Source organism: Caenorhabditis briggsae (genome assembly GCF_000004555.2).
Source record: "Caenorhabditis briggsae complete genome, chrI, whole genome shotgun sequence".
In the NCBI taxonomy this organism is placed as follows: Eukaryota; Metazoa; Nematoda; class Chromadorea; order Rhabditida; family Rhabditidae; genus Caenorhabditis; species Caenorhabditis briggsae.
In genome coordinates this window covers 8,565,881-8,584,943 of record NC_013489.2, presented here as the reverse complement: position 1 = coordinate 8,584,943, position 19,063 = coordinate 8,565,881, and the positions used below count along the sequence as shown (strand labels likewise).

Here is a 19,063-nt window from a genome sequence, read left to right as displayed (position 1 = left end):
TAAAAAATATATTACGAATCAGTTTTATTGGGAAACAAAAACAACAAAAAATATTTTTTTTAAAGGAAAAAATAAAAATTTGCGGGGAAAAAATGAGAAAACAAAAATTATGCAAGCGCGCCCCATGGCTAACAGCGTTCCAATTAGGGACAGTTCGACTCCGACACAGTTCGATTCTGCTCTTGTTCTGTTTTGACACATGTTCGATTTTAGGTCTGTTCGATTTTGGAAGCGTTCGAATTCGTCGTACCCCCAATCTTAAAGCCGCCGCTTGTTTTGATCTACGAGGCGGAGCGGGAAAACTAACATTTTGGACTTCCCACTTGGGTTCAGGCGAGGGGGTCAGAAAAAGCGCCCCTCGTAGGCCAGAAGAAATTTCATAATTTTAAAATGAACGCGGGTTTGAACTATATCATGATCTATTTCTTAAAAATCAACGGGTTGCAACGCGCGTATTCTCGCTCATCGTTTAAAACTGTGATACTCAGCCAACGAAGTTCGGCAGCGAATTGAGAATTTTTGAAAAATTTACTGGGGCGCGCTTTCTGACCCCCTCGCTTGAACCCAAGTGACTTCCGCCTCGTTCGGACCATTTTCAACGTTTTCCCGTTTTGAAACTGATTCTAAGGATACTCCTAGAGATACCCAATCATATTTTAACCGAAAAACCTTAAATTAAGTTAAGAAGCTCCTACTAAATTCATATAAAGTATATTCCCTTTTTACAGTATTGTTTTTTGGGGCCGGAGCCTCGTAAGTCGATACGAGCGAGATTTTCAGGAGCCAGTTTTTTTTTAATTCGACAGTATTATAATTGTCATCAGTTCCCTTGGAATTTTGAAGGTCAAAGTACATTACTATAGATTTTTAGAAAGATACTTTTTCGTTGGGTGTGATCTTTGTGTCGCATGATGCTTGGTTTTTTTGGTGATAATGACGTATCACATTGGGAAGAGTTTTTAATTGACTTAATTGTGTTTTTTTTGTTCAAAATCAGACTTTGAACAATTTTCCGGTTAAGAGTATACTTTTAACGAAAACATTTGTTTATACTTTGAACTCATATTCGATAAAAATTCAAATTGCTTCTCATTAATAGTAAAACTTCGAACAATATATGATATATATTGTCTTGAAACCCAGTTCCATTTCTCCCGTTTCTTTATTTCTTCCTTCAGTCATAGTTGTTTTCTATTTTCCAATTCGTCTTATTGTCTGACCGTCTCCTCTAATTACTATACCGTTTAGCAATCTCTCTTCTGTCTCGTACTCATCATCATCAGTTTCGCCCGTCACTGCAGCTATTGCTGGTAGCGCTCTCTTTCTCTCTCTCTCTCTCTCTCGCTCTCACAATCTTCTCTAAACAATACCTTTTTTTTGGTATGTGCGTATGTATACGTCTGAATGAACTTACTCTGTTTTAAGTGGTTAACCAGAATTTCAAAACCATTCAATAATCGAAATTTTGACACCGTTCGAAAACAGTTCATATCCGATGGGCTTTCTAAGAATTATGGAACTGTTCAAAAGGCATCACAGGGGTTTTTGATAAAAATTTCAAAGAATTGTTCCTGTTTTGCTGGACTATTTTGCGAATTTTTGATTTAAAAATAACCAAAAAAAACCTTATTTCATGGCCAGAAAAGTTGAAGCTTTTTCTAATAATTATTTCCCAACAGAAACTAAGTTTTTTTTTTGGCAAAACAACAATCTTCGCAGACAGAATAGATAATCACTGTTTTTTTATCAATGTAAACATGTAACGGTTGTTGCACATGATCTCTGATCTTACTGCCATGTTCTGTTTGATTCGTTTACTATTTCTTCTTATTTTTTCGCTGCTCTCTGTTTGCTATAGTAATAATTTGCGAGAGAATACCAGAAGACTAGTGGTTTTTTCTCGCCGAATCAACTCGAGCTCTGTGATTCTTGCGTAATTTGTAGTTCTCCAGTCTTTGCTTTAGTTGTGTTTGAACGCATCGTTTCAAATAGGCTCAACGTCTGTTGCGTTTGTTTTCATTTTTTCAAGGATGCGTCTTGCTAGATAAGAAGAAGAAGATAACTGTTTTTGTATATTGAACACAGTAGGAAAAAGGAGGAAATAGTTCTTTAATTTTTTCCCATTTTTTGAAGTTTTTTCTCGTTCGCTAGCTGTCTATCTCAATTCTTCTTACCGTCAACCGGTTCTTCAGTTTGAAATCACTCGAAACACAATTCGTCTCGACGTAATTTTCCACCAAACTGCAGCTGGGACACCTAGGCGATCAGAGATTATATATACTTCCTCCTTTTCTATTGCGATGCTTTTTTTAAAGCGCGATTTGCCATCTAAATAACTATCATCTCGCGCGTTCACTACTTTTGTAATACGAGTTTTTCTACTGGCTATCCGCTCGAAGAAAATACCTGAAGCGGTTAGAGGTCAAATGAAGGAGCAATTAAAAATTATCCGAATTCATTAAGCTAAGGGAACATTAATTTCATAGTTTATAACTTTGGTAATGATATCAATAGCTGACTTAGTCAGTTATTGATATCAACAAAAGTTATCTATGTGCCTCTTATCAATGAAGAAGAAGAAGGCGAAACAGAAGGAGAAGAAGGCAAAGCAATTTGATGGATAGACTTGGGAGGATATTTGATGAGATAAGAGAGATGATCGTGAAGAAGAAGAAGCTGGCTGGTTATAAAGAATGCATTTACATTTTCGCGTCGTTCCTTCGCTCATTCTGTGATCTGTTCATTTCAACAGTTTCGACTAATTATTAATATTCAATTTAGTGACACTTGCAGTATCACTGTCTCTTATCTCTAAAAAATAGTACACAAACTTTGTTTTTTTAGTAGAATTCGCATATTGTATACTGATAGTTAAGAGTTTTTAATGTTGGTGTTCTACCCATAATTCTTCATATTATGAATGGAATTTAGTTGCATGTTGCGATGGGTCTGACTAGCTGGGCTGGCTGCTGCTGTGCAAACTGCAAACATCTATTTTGATAATGTTGAAGAGAAAGAGAGAAGTGAACGAAAATGAAGAGAAAATGAAAGAGAGGGTGGACAAGAGAGCACTAAGGATGACCGTAGCTGTGTGTTTCCTATTCATCACTCGTTAACTATTTTCTGTCGTCGGGGAATGTTTGTAGTGCATGGATCTTTGTTTGGATCGACTTTTTTAGCTCTACTTTCTAATCAGTTTTGTTAGACAAACGGTAAATTGACTTGAGACCCAGAAATCGATTTTAGCTACACCTAACGGATAGAAAGAACGCGTTTTTGCTAAGCTGCGTAGTGTTGTTAAGTTAAAAACCTCAGATATTTTAAATTGCCAATGGTAATCCAAATACAAAATAAATTTTTTGTTATTACACCTTCTTGGGTCTTTCCGTCTACTCTCCTGTTGTTTCATTCTTTCCATCTCTCATGGTCTCACAGACTATTTTCTCCGCCAATCGAAAGAATCTCGCTAGTTTTTATCTTTCCGTCATCCACCGTCTCGCTCATCGATTTCTCTCGATCTCTCGTCTATTGCAATGTAAAAGAAGTATATTCGTTGAAAGAAAACAGTTCCCATTTTCTCTCCTATTTGATATATATATATATATAATATATATATATCGATAATACTTAGTTCCGCTTCCATTCTCATCGTTAGTAGCAATATCATTATCACATTTAGTCTGTTGATACAACTTTCTTTCACAGTTTTTAGCGGGAAATAAGGAAACGAAACTTTCATATCTAAATCTAGAACGTCTTTAAGAGTCTTTCGTCTAATTCTCGTCTGATCCCAACTCTATTTTCTCATATCGGATGAATTCCGAGAACGAACGTATCTCTCTTCCTCTTCTTCACCCCCGCTTTGTTGTTTACTCTTTTCTTGACTGATTTTTTCCCTAGTCTGTTCGAGAAAAAATGATATATTTTTGCTATGTTTTTTCCGAATTCCTATTCATCCACTAAGTCGTCTGTTCTTTTATGAACCCTTTGAGAAGTTTCAAAATTTGTCCGTTTTCCGGCATTTTTTTAGATTTAGAAACTTATTATTTTCCAACTTGTTTGGAGGTTTTTAATGCAAAAGTTGTTGAAAATCAAAAGTAATCGAGACAAAAGGATCGAAAGTTTTAGGTTACGGTGGTTATATATGCTTCGATACTGCGCTATTTAGAATCAATCGTTTTTTTCTTGTCAACAGTTGTTTTGTTGTGTTGTGAGGAAACCTGGTATCCGTACTTTTCCGCTGTCTTTATAGCTTTCTCTCTCTCTCTCTCTCTCGTCTATTTGACGTGGGAGCTTCTCAAAAACGATTGTCTAGATGTATTATCTTATCATTCTCCTCTTCACACCTCTTGTATTCTCAGACGCTCTGATCATCAAAATCTTCGTTATGTTTGATTTTTCCCCCGGATTTCCGGAGCACCCGAGCTGTGGAATGTTTATTTCTCTCTTGTGGTTTTTATCAACTAATTTTGTCGAGTTTCAATCATTCGAATTTCATATCTTTTAATTTTTACAGATGGATGAAGAAAGCAGAATATCATCATCACATCACCCTTCAACGTCGTATACTGGTGTGTCAGAGTCGGATTCTGAGATACAGAAAACGTCGGACGGTCTGAAACTGCGCGGACAGTCCCAGCAACAAGAGCAACCGTGTACTTCAAAATCCCAAAATGTAAAAGTAGCATAACTTGACAATTATATTCTAATTTGTTAAAATTAAGATGGAAACTCGTGATTTTGGATACTCTGATGCTCTTCCATTCGCTCCATGGCGGAGGAAACGATATGGTCTAACAGTGCAAGGGTTACATGAAGAGATCGTGGATCTCTATCACTGGATTAAACCAAACGAAATTGAAGTTAGACTTCGAACAAAGGTTTATGAGAAGGTATGACTTTTCAAAATTATTTTTGTAATACGAATATTATCGCTGTCAGAGAAAAAAAAAAGGTTAGAGAGTATTTTTTGCAGTCTGAATGCGGTAGCAAACTCGAAGCGGCAAGCCTAAATAGCACACATTAGGTGGAGACGCAGAGAAAAACTGTCTGCGTCTCATCCTTTTTTTTCTCAGACAACAATAATTGCTTTTCACAGGTTCGCGACTCAGTTTCACAGCGCTGGCAACACAAACCGATAAAGATTTCAATGTTTGGAAGTCTTCGAACGAACCTCTTTCTTCCTACTTCCGACATTGATGTTCTCGTCGAGTGTGACGATTGGGTTGGAACGCCTGGAGATGTAAGTTATATATTTTTAAATCTGAGATTAATGAGAATCAATTGTAGTGGCTCGGCGAAACTGCACGGGGTTTGGAGAATGACAATATTGCTGAGTCGGTGACAGTTTTTGGAGGAGCGTTTGTTCCTATCGTCAAGATGGTCGATCGGGACACCAGATTGAGCATCGACATTTCGTTCAACACTGTTCAAGGAGTTCGAGCAGCTTCGTATATTGCAAAGGTAGTATTTTGGATGATCTACCCAGACATACAATGGAAGTTTGAAAGAACTGCTCATTAGCACCGGAATAAGTTTTTGTTGACCATACAATAATGTTTATAATGACACAAGTTTCAAAAGGGTCAACAATGTTATTTCAGGGCTTTAAAGTTGTTTCAAGCTTTGTTATACTAACGGTTCATGGATCAATCTCATTTACGTCCAAAACCAAAAGTTTCTAAAACATGTGAATATTGCAGGTCAAGGAAGAATTTCCACTCATCGAGCCGTTAGTACTTCTCCTAAAGCAGTTCCTCCATTATCGTAACCTCAATCAAACGTTCACTGGAGGTCTTTCTTCATACGGTTTGGTCCTCTTGCTTGTGAACTTTTTCCAGGTGAGACTTTTCGATTAAATATTCCTTTAAATGCTCTCATTTCAGCTCTACGCTCTCAACATGCGACATCGGACAATCTACGACAGCGGAGTCAATCTCGGACACTTGTTACTTCGATTCCTGGAAGTTTATTCAATGGAGTTTAACTACGAGGAAATTGGGATTTCTCCAGGCCAGTGTTGTTACATTTCAAAGTCTGCAGCTGGGGCTCGATATGGTCACAAACGTGCTCAGCCAGGCAACCTTGCTTTAGAAGACCCACTTCTTACTGCAAACGACGTCGGACGTTCAACATACAATTTCTCATCGATTGCCAACGCATTTGGTCAAGCGTTTCAAATTCTTGCAGTGGCTGTCACATTGAGAGAAAGAAAAGGGAGAAACCAACTATCAAGAGTCTACAAAGGGTCTTTACTTCATATGATCATGCCGTTTACCTCCAAGGAGCTTACCTACAGAAACTGGTTGATGAGTGGAGTTATGTCGTTTCCTTCACAGGATACTTCGGTCACATACAACTTGAACCAATTGCACAATACTCTTGTCTCCCCAATGATTGATTTGTCACGATATGCCTGGCTTCGTAAGACTACTGCCGGGGCAGAGAAACGAGATTCCAGACCACTCAAAATCACCAATCCAGCCGATGATGTCAGGAATCAAGTTCTCCTGCAGTTACGAATGAAAGAAGCAGAAGAGTCGAAAGAAAAAGAAGAATCTGTTTCAAATAAAAAAGAAGAACAAATCACCGCTACCACAGAAACAGAGACAGAAGAAGACGAAGCTACATCTATAAGTTCGCATGAACGACAAGAGAAAAGTGTAAGCGGACGGATTCTCACCGGTCCGCCTCTTCCGACATCTACTGCCTCCGTAAATACTTCTGCTACCGTATCCACTGCGGCAAGCATTTCTGAACGCGAAGACACTGATTCACCCGAACTCTCTTCATCCTTGGGGAACCATTCGTCTGAAGAAGACGATGATGATCCAGTAATGAACGACGCTCGAAAGAAGTCGACTGGAGGCGTCCCTGTTCAGTTCAAAAAGCAATTCAGTGACGTTGTCAAGACGCCGAAAGAGTTTTCTAGGAAAACACAAACGAATTTTGATGACAACAAAACAACAACAGGTATGTCATGAAAAAAAAATCGTATTTTGGGCCTATTGAGAAAACTAAAATTTTTTATGAAAATCAGTTTTTTCTCGGAAATTACTTATATTTCATGTAATTCTCAGTAAAACTCGACTTAGCCGCGGAGGTTCAACTGGTCAATTTCCTACGATAAAAAATAGTATATTTTCAGGATCCGTGGGTCAGTCATTCATGAACAACCATCTCTACTATCCCGAACCACAACCAACCGCCAGTCGCCGTAACGGATTTCTTGATTACGCCGCGGTTGCGGCTGCTTCATGTGGCTCTCATAAACACCGACAAACGTATGCACAGCGAAATCGTCAGAGTAGAAATCATTCACAAGGCTCCGATGCTTCGGACGGATATGACTTGGATAGAAAGGGCTTGAACAACAATAACAGTTCTCGGGCTAGAAGGAATATGCGCGTTCCGTCCAATTCATCGAACCGATCAAGACACTCGTCTGACTCACGAAGTCGTGGACGTCCGAATCAAATGTACTTTCCTATGCCACCGCCTATTGATTTCCAGTCTCGCAGATCACAATTTGTGGAGGCAAATCTAACCGAAGAAAATGGACATGGCTCTTCGTTGCCATTAATAACAGATGAACCTCGATCTCCTCGGATGTATGCTGACGCTGTCAAAAAGAAGTCATCACTTCCTGGTGCACCAATCACTTCTGTTGACCTGAACTTGGTCAACGGGAACACCACAAGAAACGGTACTGCTTCCTTTTTCGATACACAATACCATTTTTCATTCAACAGGTGTAGCATCTCAAGCTTCAACATCAATGATGGCACCTGTTTCCAAGACTGAACGATCCTATCGAAATGCTGTTGCTATCCCAAGTGCTTCGCAAGCAGTCGTAATTTCTCAACCAAAACCCAGTCATCCTACAATGCGCAAAGACAATGATTGCGGACTCGACACTCAATCGTTGAACAGCAGTTCATCTGACCTGAGTCGCCAACCACAGTTAGTGCCCATAGTAAGTTATTTTTTAAATGTGTGATTTGTTCTGTTATGTAATGTCTTGTTTCAGGGAAGTCGACTGACTAGATAATGTTCTTCTCCACAGCACTTCATTTATTCTTCATATTTTTCATCTCATACCGATAACAAATTTTTCTCTTACCAAAGCACATCTAGAGTTATTTGCCCAGACTTTACAAGTTCTACATACGTTTCGCCCCGTTTAGATCCACTTTTTTCCCAGTGTTAGTTTTCAATTGAAAAAAACCCCGTAGATTTGAAGAATATTCTATGTTTTCCTTCTCTCTCACATAACCAATTTCGTTGTTACCCTCATCTCTCCACCATTTCCTATATAATTCTGATGCTCGTTTAGATCAGTGGTGCACTTGGTCTGAACTAGTATTTTTCTCGCACATAGCTGCCTTTATTGTTTTTTTTTCTATTTTCCATATTTCTCCCGAGTTAATATCGTTCGATTCATCATTGATTATTATGGTTTACTTTTCGCCCCGAACGTCGTGCACTAGCTATGAAATTTCCGGTAATATCTCGCTTCCCTCCCACGAATTGCAACCTTTCGTTTTGTTTTACTTACCCAATTTGTCCTTCTGCTTATGTATAACTTGGTTAGCTGTCAAACCACTTCCAATTTATAGATAAGCAAGAATCAGTCTTTATCCCTTCGCGAGTCACGATAATTTCGTAATTTTATAATAATTGCTTTATAATAATTACCAATGTGATAGGCTCTGTCTCGTTCTGGGAAGAATTCATGCTGTTGGACCAAGCTTCTGTCAATTGCAGACTAACGATGCGACAGTGTTTTTTCTCTGTTTTGTTCTCCTCCCCAGTTTCCTTTAGTATATCAAGTCATTATTGGTCCTTTTTGTTCTTTCTACCCCCATCCTAAGCTCTCAGAACTCCAATCTTCTCTTTCTCGTGTACTGGAATAGTAACATTTTTGGTCACTGCTTTCCAAACGCACTACGAATAGTCTCAAGCGGGTTTCCTAATGCTCTTCTCTTTTCTACCACATTTTCCATTACAATTCTGCCAACAGTCTCTATTTCTGTCTCACACTCCGGTTTCCGTTTTCCATTCTCCCAACGCATCCCACATATAACCTTCCTCCCGAGTCAGTTTTATTCTTCATTCTTCATTGCACTCATCCTGAAGGCTCTTCTAACGGATATTATTATTTCCTCATGTCATTCATGAAGTCTTGGTGTGTGGTAGGGTCTCTGTAATTATTGATGTACGCCGCTTCTCTAAATAAATGATTTATTGTATTCTGGGAAAATTGTTTTCTTGTACAGGTTTTTACATGATAGAATCAAAATGAGCTGATCTCCCGAATCATAAAAAAAACTGTCATCTCGTGCTCGCAGACTCATCAGAAGTATATTATGGTATAATTCAAAAAGTAAATAAAATTTTGGATTTTCAATTTTTAGAATTTTTCAAGTTTCGGAATTTCTGAAACTTCGAAAGTTTGAATACCGGAAATCTATATTTCCGAATTCTCGAATTTTTGAAGTCCCAACCCTTCGAGTTTTTTAATTTTCAAATTCCCAAACTGCGAACTTCTCAATTTCAGAACTTCCGAATATGTGAATCTTGGAATATCCTAATTTTTAAACTTGATTATTTCCGAATTTCTGAACATTTAAATGTTCTTAAAATTCGGTTTTTCAAGAGTCTTTACTGATATTCTGAATTTCTGACATTCCGAATTGGGACATTTCCCATTTTCAGAACTTGGTCGTTCTGATATTCTGAAATTCTGAGTATTTCGAATGTTTCAGTTTTCAATTTTTTTTTTTTCAAACTTCTGAATTTCTGGATTTATGACTTTTAATTTTAGATTTCCATAATTCCAACTTTCGGAACTTCCGATTTTGCCTTTTTGAGAATTTCTGTATTTTTTGAAATGTTTTTTGCTTCATCACAGTCATGGCTTCATCAAAGTAGGGTTGGCAGCGGGGCTCCCGCATTAACGCGGGAGCCCCCTAAAAGAGGGCGAGGCGATGATTCGCCCCCGCCCCGGGAGAGCATGAATCATTTGACTTGAAAATTTCAGGATAGCCTAGTTTCGTACCTTGAAGCTGAAAAACATTAATAAAAATGAGGTTACTGTAGGTATACGGTAACTACAGTAACCCATTTCTTGTAACTCAGCCCAGAATGAATCAGTTGACTTGAAAATCTCAGGATAGCCCAGTTTGGCATCCTGGATTTCAGAAACAGTTTCTTAAACTAGACTACTGTAGGTATACGGTATCTACAGTAACCCATTTTTCGTAACTCAGCTCAGAATGAACCAATTGACTTGAAACTTTCAGGATAGCCTAGTTTCGTACCTTGAACTTGAAAAACATCATTTAAATTTAAAGTACTGTATGTATACGGTAACTACAGTAACCCATTTTTTCTAACACAGCCTAGAATGAGTTTATCAAAGAAAAGGAGTTTATTAAAGTGAATAGAAAAAATTAGAATGCGAAAAAATTGAGACTAGTGGAAATTGTTTTTATAAAAATACGAGATCATGATCTGCTCCATCAGCCAGTCTTTGGTTCGGTACCTATCAGAAGTAATCACTTGTTTCACAGCACTAAAACTCCTCTTGCAAATGGCTTCGGATGTAAACACTGCGAAGTATCTCATCGCAATTCTGGCCAGTTTTGGGAAGCGAAAACGTCTTTCGTGTCAATATTTTAATGGTGAAATGATTTCAGCTGGAACGGGTTCTTCTAAAAAGGCAATATACTCGTCTCTGTTGTCAGCAACTTCGATATCATCAAAGTCTCTGAAAAAGGTTCTGAACTGAGTTACGAAAAATGGGTTACTGTAGATATCGTATACCTACAGTAGTCTAGTTTATGAGAATGTTTTTGAAATCTAGGATGCCCAGCTAGGCTACGCTGAAAGTTTCAAGTCAATTGGTTCATTCTGGGCTGATTTACGAAAAATGGGCTACTGTAGATACCGTATACCTACAGTAATATCATTTTTAATAATGTTTTTCAGCCTCAGGGTACGAAACTAGGCTATCCTGAAATTTTCAATTCGATTGATTCATTCTGGGCGAAGTTACGAAAAATGGGTTACTGTAGATACCGTATACCTACAGTAGTCTAGTTTATGAGAATGTTTTGAAAATCCATGATGCCCAAATAGGCTACGCTGAAAGTTTCAAGTCAATTGGTTCATTCTGGGCTGATTTACGAAAAATGGGCTACTGTAGATACCGTATACCTACAGTAATCTCATTTTTAATAATGTTTTTCAGCCTCAGGGTACGAAACTAGGCTATCCTGAAATTTTCAAGTCAATTGATTCATCCTGAGCTGAGTTATAAGAAGCGGTTGAATTTCTGGGGCGGGGGCGCATCCCCGCCCCACAACCCGGTGCGGGGGCGAATCCCCGCCCCGGGGGTGCGGGGCGGGGATTGCCCCATTTCGCCCCATAGCCAACCCTGCATAAAAGAAACACAACTTTTTCATAAGATTACGAGTATTGTGAGCATGAGCAAGGAGATCTATCCCAGAAGGGGCGTTGAACGACTAGGATTAAATAATATTTCGGTATAATTTTTTAAGCACTGTTGAATTTATAGATTTATCTTAACAAAGTCAGAGAGGCCTCATAAAACTTTCAGATATCGGAAATTTAAGATTCCACCAAAACTTGTGGACCATAATTGGTCTGATGATCCTATTTGTTACACCCAGGAGATCCAGAAAAATCACAGGACCGCTAAAAAGACGCCGGCAGATAAATAGCTGTTTGTCACAGTCTGACCGGCAAAGACGGACCGTTGACGGAAGACGGAAGAAGGAAGAAGAAACAATGTTTTGAAAAAATCCTATTTTTTTAATTTTAAGAATCACATAATAGAGTCATTTAGGCTCAATTAAACGATAGAACAAGTAGTGAATTTCAAAAGTTTTAATTTTCACATCAAAGTACTGAAGTTTCAAAAATTTTTGTTAAGTCTTAATAATTTTTAATTTTCTTCAACAAACGAATTAATTGTTCACATTTACATTGAAAACTATCAAAAATCAAAATATTGATTTCCTTGTATTTTTTCCAAGGTTCTCCATTTAACAGTTTTAAATTTTCCCCATGACACATATCGAATATTTATTTGTTGAAAAAACACTTTTCTCCCAAAAAGTTAACGGTTTATCTTTTGGGAGATTCGAAAGATTAACGTAGCTCACAAAAGATTGGAGACCCAACTTTTGGGAATTTTAAAAGATTCAAGTGGCTCACAAAAAATTAACGGCCCAACTGGTGGGAGTTTAGGAAAAGAGGATGTGGTTACAATTTAAAAAGTTAACACATAAAGTTGTTAAAAGTGTTGGGACCTGCTTCCGCTTTCAAGTATTGTACATATCGAGAATCTGGGCCAATTTCTCACATTTTGATTTTCAGCTTATTTGATCACTGTGAAGCTTATCAAAAAAGCTCCCACCACAATTCCTCAAGAAATTGGCCCAGATTCTCAATACTTGAAAGCGGAAGCAGATCACAGAATAATTCAAAACTAAAAAATTCCTAATTGCATTGAAACCCTATTTTTGATAGTTTCCTCACAGTTCTTTTTGTTTCCTTCCCATCCTTTTTTAACCCAACACTTTTAACATCTTATGTTAACTTTTTAAATTGTAACCACATCCTTTTTTCCCAAACTCCCAAAGCTGTGCCACTGCCGGCCGCGGCCACCCGCGGCCGGCTTTTACCACGGCCGAGCCGGCCGCGGCTTCAGAAAAAATATTCGAAGAAGCCGCGGCCAGCCCAGGTTAGCCGTGCGGCTTTTCACGGCCTTTTGAAATAATTTTTTCATGAGAAACGTAGATTTTTTTTGAAAAGTAGGACAAAAAAACGAAATTATTCAAAAACCACCTAATTGATTTTCACTTCACGCGTTTTTATGAGGCTATCCGCGGCCGGCCTCGGCTTGCCGCGGCTTTTCACGGCTTTCACAAAAAAGCCGCGGCCGGCCTCGGCCTCAAAAATCGAGCCGCGGCTGAGGCCGGCAGCGGCCAGCCGCCTTTTTGCACAGCCTTGCAAACTCCCAACAGTTGCCGTAAAACCTCTAATAGAACGACACCCGGATTGTCCACTTTGAGCCTATATATCTCACTTCTTTTGAAAGATATCAAAAAGTGGCTAACTAGTAAAATGTTGCTGATATCCTGATAAACATTTTACTAGTTAACCACTTTTTGATATCTTTCAAAAGAAATGAGATATATAGGCTCAAAGTGGACGATCCGGGTGTCGTTCTATTAGAGGTTTTACGGTGGGCCGTTAACTTTTTGTGAGCCACGTGAATCTTTTGAAATTCCCAAAAATGGACCGTTCACTTTTTGTGAGCAACGTCACGGTGAGTTTTTCACTACCGCTGCAGCGCGCTGCTTTCAACTTTGGAATTTTTTTTTCTCGAATTCTAGCCCAAGGATTTTTTTTCGTTCCATAAATTTTTTGTAAATTTCATGAAGAATATATAGTAAAAAAATGAATCAGATTTTTTTGTCCATTGTACTTTAAAACGTCGCAGACTGTTTCGCATTTCGGTAGTGAAAAACTCACCGTGCCACGTGAATCTTTCGAATCTTCCAAAAGATGGACCGTTAACATTTTGGGAGCAACGTGTTTTTTCAACAAATAAATATTCGATATGTGTCATGGGGAAAATTGAAAACTGTTAAATGGAGAACCTCGAAAAAAAAACAGTGGAAACATCCAATGAAAACCACAAATTTCAAATTTTCTCTGAAACAAAAAAAATTTGACCGAAAGCACAATGATTTCTCATTTTTATGGGCGTTTCGATACTTCCTGGCAAAAATCACAGAAATATTAACACTTTCTGAATGTTTTTCCCAAAATTAAAACTTTTGAAAATCACTACTTGTTATATTATAAAAACTGTTCGATATCTGGAAGTATAATAACAAAAATCAGAAAAACGGAACAATGAAGAATAAATAAGGAATTCTGCTCATCTCTGATTTGAAGTCCTGGATTTGAGTAAAAAACTGAAAATATAGAAAAGAGATAAAGACAGTATTCTAATATAAATCAGTTTTTATGGGTTATCATTTTTAATAATATTCAAAATCAGTTCAACTTCATCCCACTTCTTCTTCTTCTCATCCCTCTCCGTTTCGAAATCTTCAACAATCTTATCAATCTGAAACAAATAAATTAATAAACCTAGAAATAAATAACCCATTACAATCTCAGTTTCATGCATCAATTGACCCAAATTCCATTCCAATGATTCCAACGCATTCGAAATTTCCTCTTCGCATCCAGATTCAAGTGCCAGAAAGACGCTATCCATTATTTCTAATCGATTGATTTCTCTCAATTTTGCAGAATTATAAGAATCAGAAGGCACATTTGTCGAATCGATTTCATCAGAAAGACAGATTTTATTCATTTCTTCCGAAAGCATAACTTGTAATCGGTTAGGCGATTCCAGCTCAATTGCCGTTTTGGTCTTATCAACTCTAAAATAATCAATTTAATGTTTGGTTTTAACCGTTTTTAAATCCTACATTTTACTTCTAGGCAAAGTTTGTGGAGAAGCAATCCGGTCTTCTGGGAGAGTTTCTCTGAATGAAACCATGGAAAGACGACGGCGAATACTGCCGAAAATAGCACGAGATTCTTGACGCCTTCTGATTCTTCTGATTTGATTCAGTCGAACACCATTTCTGAAACATTCTATGTTTACAGATTATATTATGAATAAAAAGGCTCCAGAACCCACCTGACAGCTCTAGGCTCCACTGGAGTGATTATGACAGGTGTAGAAATTTGAAAAGGGCTCGAATAGGCTTCTCTGCAAAAACTAAACTGATTCAACGGAAAAAACAAAAATGTCAAACGTGGGATATGGGTTGGGATGTGGAGTTAAAACTTCGGAAGTAGGTGTTCCAGGGAAATCAATCGGACGGTGAATGGTGATTGGAGGAAACTCGGGAGAAGAATCAAATGATGAGATTGTTGAATTCTGTGTATTGGCCATAGCAGTTAGTAAAGTAAAGTGTTAGTTGTTCAAATAGAAGAATAAGTTGAGGTAGAGTCTATCCTATGACATTTTTTTGAAGTTTTATTTTGGAGAAACGTGGAAAAATTATAAGAACATCTACGGGATAACCCGTTGGGCGTGATGAACATGAAAACAAATAGGTTGATTGATGAAATATAGAAAAAAAAATAAATATGAACAAAATAAGAAAACAGAGAGAAATTTAGTTCTCATTATATTTATTTATTTTAAGAATGATGATTTGAGACACACAAAATTTATAATAATGCAAAAGTTTTCGAATCCACTTCTTTTCACTCCGACGACAGCGATCAGAGTATTTAGAAAAGAGGACACGGAACCAAAATTATGAAAAAATGGACAAAAAAATAAGTACAGATGGACAGAAAATCAGTAAAAAAGGACACACAATTATAAAAATATGAAAAGAAAATCAGTAAAAATGAATTAAAAATTATGAAGAAATGGGCAAAAAATCAGTAAAAATGGATCAAAAAAATTAGAAACTTCAAAGATGTACTGATTAGCCAGGCTTTGAGCCTGTTGATCCCTTTTGCCGCATAGAGGCTCAGTACGTGAAAGAGAATCTGGTTTTTACGGGGAAAAAACCTGACAAAAAGCCACTGTCATCAGCATATGGGTGTACCATAATACTGGCATCAGGACATTGGAGGTACCATATCACTGTCATTAGCATATTTCGATACCCTGGGACACGAGGGAGTGTCAAATGAATTCATAATTTCGACTATAAACCGGAGGTCATTCATAAAAGAATACCGCCGGGATATGTTCTCATAGGAAACTCGACAAAAGACTTGCGAAAAAATTGAGTCCTGGGTAATATACCAAAATTCAAAGAAAATGATTCCAAAATGTTAAGACCTGGCAAGTTAGCCAAATTTCTTTCAGAACTCAATGGATTCTTTACATATATCATTTTTTTTTCACCTCGAACTCCAATATCCTTTTTTTCATTATCAGCTGATGATATGTTTTTGTAGATTTTAATGACCGTATATTATGGATAAAAAACCCTTCATATTTTTAACAGCTGACTGATGTGCCTTTATCGCAACCTAACCTAGTTTTTACTGGATTTTGTTTCGTAACGAACTTCCTTTCATTAGTGTATGTTAACTTTCAAGTTTAGAATGTTAGCTCATTTTATAAAAAGATCTTGAAGGAAACATGTGTCCATCAAATTAAAAAATTGAACAAACTAGAAGGTATCTCCAAAGTTTACTTTGAAGTAGGTCTATTTCTGCTGACTTCGATTGTCCTGGTGTTCTGATTTTTCATTGTTGGATTTCTGTAATTTTAATCCCATACGTGTGATCAGAATATTAGTTTCTTAAATTTATAAATTTACACTCTCCCACTCATTTTCGGAATCTTTTGAAGGAAACACTACTCGCAAGCCTTCTTATGATGAATCCTGCAGATCATTGGAACCCTGGATGGCAACAGTTTGTTTTGAATCAGCAGAGAGCACAGGCCGGGGGTAATAGACAAGCACAGCCACAAGCAGCGTTGAACCAATTTGTACCAGCTAGACAGAATAATGAGTAATTCTTTATTTTAAAGTGTATATGGAATAGTTACGATATGCAGAAGAAATGGACAACAACAACGTCGCAACAACGTTCCCGCTCAAAACAGAAGAATCCAAAATCGGAATGCGGTTCGCAGAGAACACCGTAACCCTGCGAGAGAGCTAATAGTGAGAACCCGAAGAATGATAATTGAATACCGTAACCTTTCAGACACGAGACGACTTGGAAAGAATCGAGGCAACGACACGTAAAAACTTTCAGACACGGACTGCATTGGAGTACGATAATAGAGAGAATCAGTGTTGGTTGAGCATTTTGAGTTGGTGATCTAAATTTAAGAACACTCCCCGAACTTTTTATTCAGATGATATTGATGAAAAGTCAAAGCAATTCTCAACAACACCGAAGAATCTAAACAGTGGAGATATTCAAGTTCAAAGCGAGGAGAATATCTGTTCAAACCTTCGAGTCGAAAATCAAAATGAAACTATCCTAACGACGAAAGAACTCCTGCCTAATTTTGATGCCATAGAGCAAGAACTCAGTGATGCATTGGCTAATCTCGAGATACATTTGAGAACCAACGCTCTGGAATACGAACTTGTTAGTTCTTCAATTAATACAGTAATACCCACATATGTTCAGATCGATAATCTATACGTTGATCTCATCGAAAGTGTTGGAAAACTAACAAACGAAACCAATGAACTCGATGACATTTTACGTCGTGTAGACAGAATGCGACTTCAGCAATAACTGACTTGAAATTTGAAATGAAATAAAGCTTCGACTTTTGATTTGTTCACCCAGTTGTTGAAAAAATGTTTATATCGAAACTAGGTCATTTTACAAAGAGAAAAGTTGGAGACGTTAATGAATGAAGTTTAAACAAGAAAGTGTGTCAAATCAGTTTTTGGCATTGATAATAGTTGCGTTGCGCTCACAAATAGATGTATACTGTAGAATGCACGGATAGTAGAATGTGTACGAAACAGACCCGATTGTCACGGGAGACTGGTAGACAGCAGCACAGTTAGCGATTGATGACCATCCATTAACACTTGGTTGGTATGGTTTGATGAGCCAGTTACTGAAAACATGAAGTTTTAAGATGTGGTGTTTGTTATGCTGGTATGCAAAAATCGGAGCTGCGGAAGAGAAACGCTGGTGGCCGTGGGAAAAGGTTCCACAACGCTAACTACAGTAACCTAAAAATATGTATCTTTTCTGTATTTATTTTCTCGTGTTTTACTCCTTTTTGTCGCTTTTTTTATTATTTGTCTCAAAAAATCCGGAAAAAAACTATTTTCAGGTTACGGTAGTTATCGTTGTGGGACCTTTGGCCACGGCCACTGTTGTTTCTTTTCCACAGCTCCGATTTTTCTGTCCCAGAATAATCGTGTTTAGCGCTTACTTACATCTTGGATGGATTGATGGATCCTGTTGTTTGCCATCTCGGTAATTTCTCCAATCGCTCATAATGATTGAATCTCACTAGCCCGATCCAAGAAAACGATGATTTTTCGGTGTGAGAAGTCACGACATCCCATTCATCCAAAGAATTTGCAACAAACAAAGTCGCTTGCTTATCATAGCATTTTCTTTCGGCTTTAGCGAATCCAAGGTGCTCTGTCTCGAAGAAGTAGCACGAGTCAGAATATCTCAGCCAACCATCGGGACACTGTTCGGATTGATTGATTGGAAGTGGAAGAGGGTGAGGAACTACTGGAGGAAGGTCTTCAAAAACGGAGGTTCCCAAATCGGTGTGATCCCAGTTGTAGAACGTCACTGAGAATTACGCATCATATTTTGCTCTTTATGAAAAACTTACATCTTTGATGCGGTTCATCGGAAGCATGGACAGATGGCTCATTAGTGATGATGTTTCCTGATGCTCTACAAGCGAACAATGCAAGAAAAAAGAAACCGAATAAAGAATTCATAATTTGGTTAATCTTGAATTTATAGCGAACGATAATTGATTTTGTTTGTTATTTTTATTTGCTTTAATGTTTTGTTTTTCAAATGCCAAAAAACGCGGGTAGATCATAGATCAATATTCTAGCGGAGTAGTAAACCGGAAACTTGAGTTTTGGCCTAGGCCGAAGGTCCCACAAAGACAACTACCGTAACCTAAAAACTTTTAAATTTTCCGGATATTTTTCTCAACACACTTTTCATTGATTTTCGGAGACTCCGCCGATTCCGGAAGGGGATATTTATCTGCAGCGATTANAAGAGCAGTCGCCATATCTGTGATATCTTTCTGACACCTTCCGCAATAAATATAATACACCATCTCGTATATAACATCAAAATCCATATCGTTTATGTACATCACTGACTGGAAATTTCGAATTATATAAATGGGAATTGACTGACTGACGAAACCAACCGTTCTAGCCTCATCTGTGTCTTGGGGGGTAAGCATCGCATTGAATACTGCAGAACGTGCAGCAAGAACTGCCTT

General features: G+C 37.8%; 5 protein-coding genes across 5 annotated transcripts; 2 read left to right on the top strand and 3 right to left on the bottom strand.

Moving 5' to 3' along the window:
- Nucleotides 1-3,436: 3,436 nt before the first annotated feature.
- Nucleotides 3,437-3,739, bottom strand: CBG25282 (the record flags this gene model as incomplete). Its single annotated transcript, XM_045238792.1, has 2 exons — nt 3,437-3,443; nt 3,714-3,739. 2 exons carry the CDS (start codon nt 3,737-3,739, stop codon nt 3,437-3,439), a joined length of 33 nt encoding a protein of 10 aa, XP_045099291.1.
- A 777-nt stretch (nt 3,740-4,516) lies between these two features.
- On the top strand, nt 4,517-8,050 carry Cbr-gld-4 (the record flags this gene model as incomplete). The annotated part of the gene is made up of 9 exons (XM_045238785.1): nt 4,517-4,681; nt 4,725-4,892; nt 5,099-5,242; nt 5,290-5,466; nt 5,703-5,840; nt 5,886-6,972; nt 7,148-7,705; nt 7,752-7,975; nt 8,030-8,050. 9 exons carry the CDS (start codon nt 4,517-4,519, stop codon nt 8,048-8,050), a joined length of 2,682 nt encoding a protein of 893 aa, XP_045094870.1.
- A 6,015-nt stretch (nt 8,051-14,065) lies between these two features.
- On the bottom strand, nt 14,066-15,013 carry CBG12448 (the record flags this gene model as incomplete). The annotated part of the gene is made up of 5 exons (XM_002639675.1): nt 14,066-14,170; nt 14,216-14,492; nt 14,541-14,699; nt 14,756-14,827; nt 14,874-15,013. 5 exons carry the CDS (start codon nt 15,011-15,013, stop codon nt 14,066-14,068), a joined length of 753 nt encoding a protein of 250 aa, XP_002639721.1.
- A 1,455-nt stretch (nt 15,014-16,468) lies between these two features.
- CBG12449 lies at nt 16,469-17,349 on the top strand (the record flags this gene model as incomplete). Its single annotated transcript, XM_045238776.1, has 5 exons — nt 16,469-16,605; nt 16,652-16,760; nt 16,804-16,894; nt 16,958-17,196; nt 17,239-17,349. 5 exons carry the CDS (start codon nt 16,469-16,471, stop codon nt 17,347-17,349), a joined length of 687 nt encoding a protein of 228 aa, XP_045094871.1.
- Nucleotides 17,350-17,499: 150 nt separating this feature from the next.
- On the bottom strand, nt 17,500-18,931 carry Cbr-clec-91 (the record flags this gene model as incomplete). The annotated part of the gene is made up of 4 exons (XM_002639677.2): nt 17,500-17,683; nt 18,012-18,381; nt 18,425-18,489; nt 18,768-18,931. 4 exons carry the CDS (start codon nt 18,929-18,931, stop codon nt 17,500-17,502), a joined length of 783 nt encoding a protein of 260 aa, XP_002639723.2.
- Nucleotides 18,932-19,063: the final 132 nt, after the last annotated feature.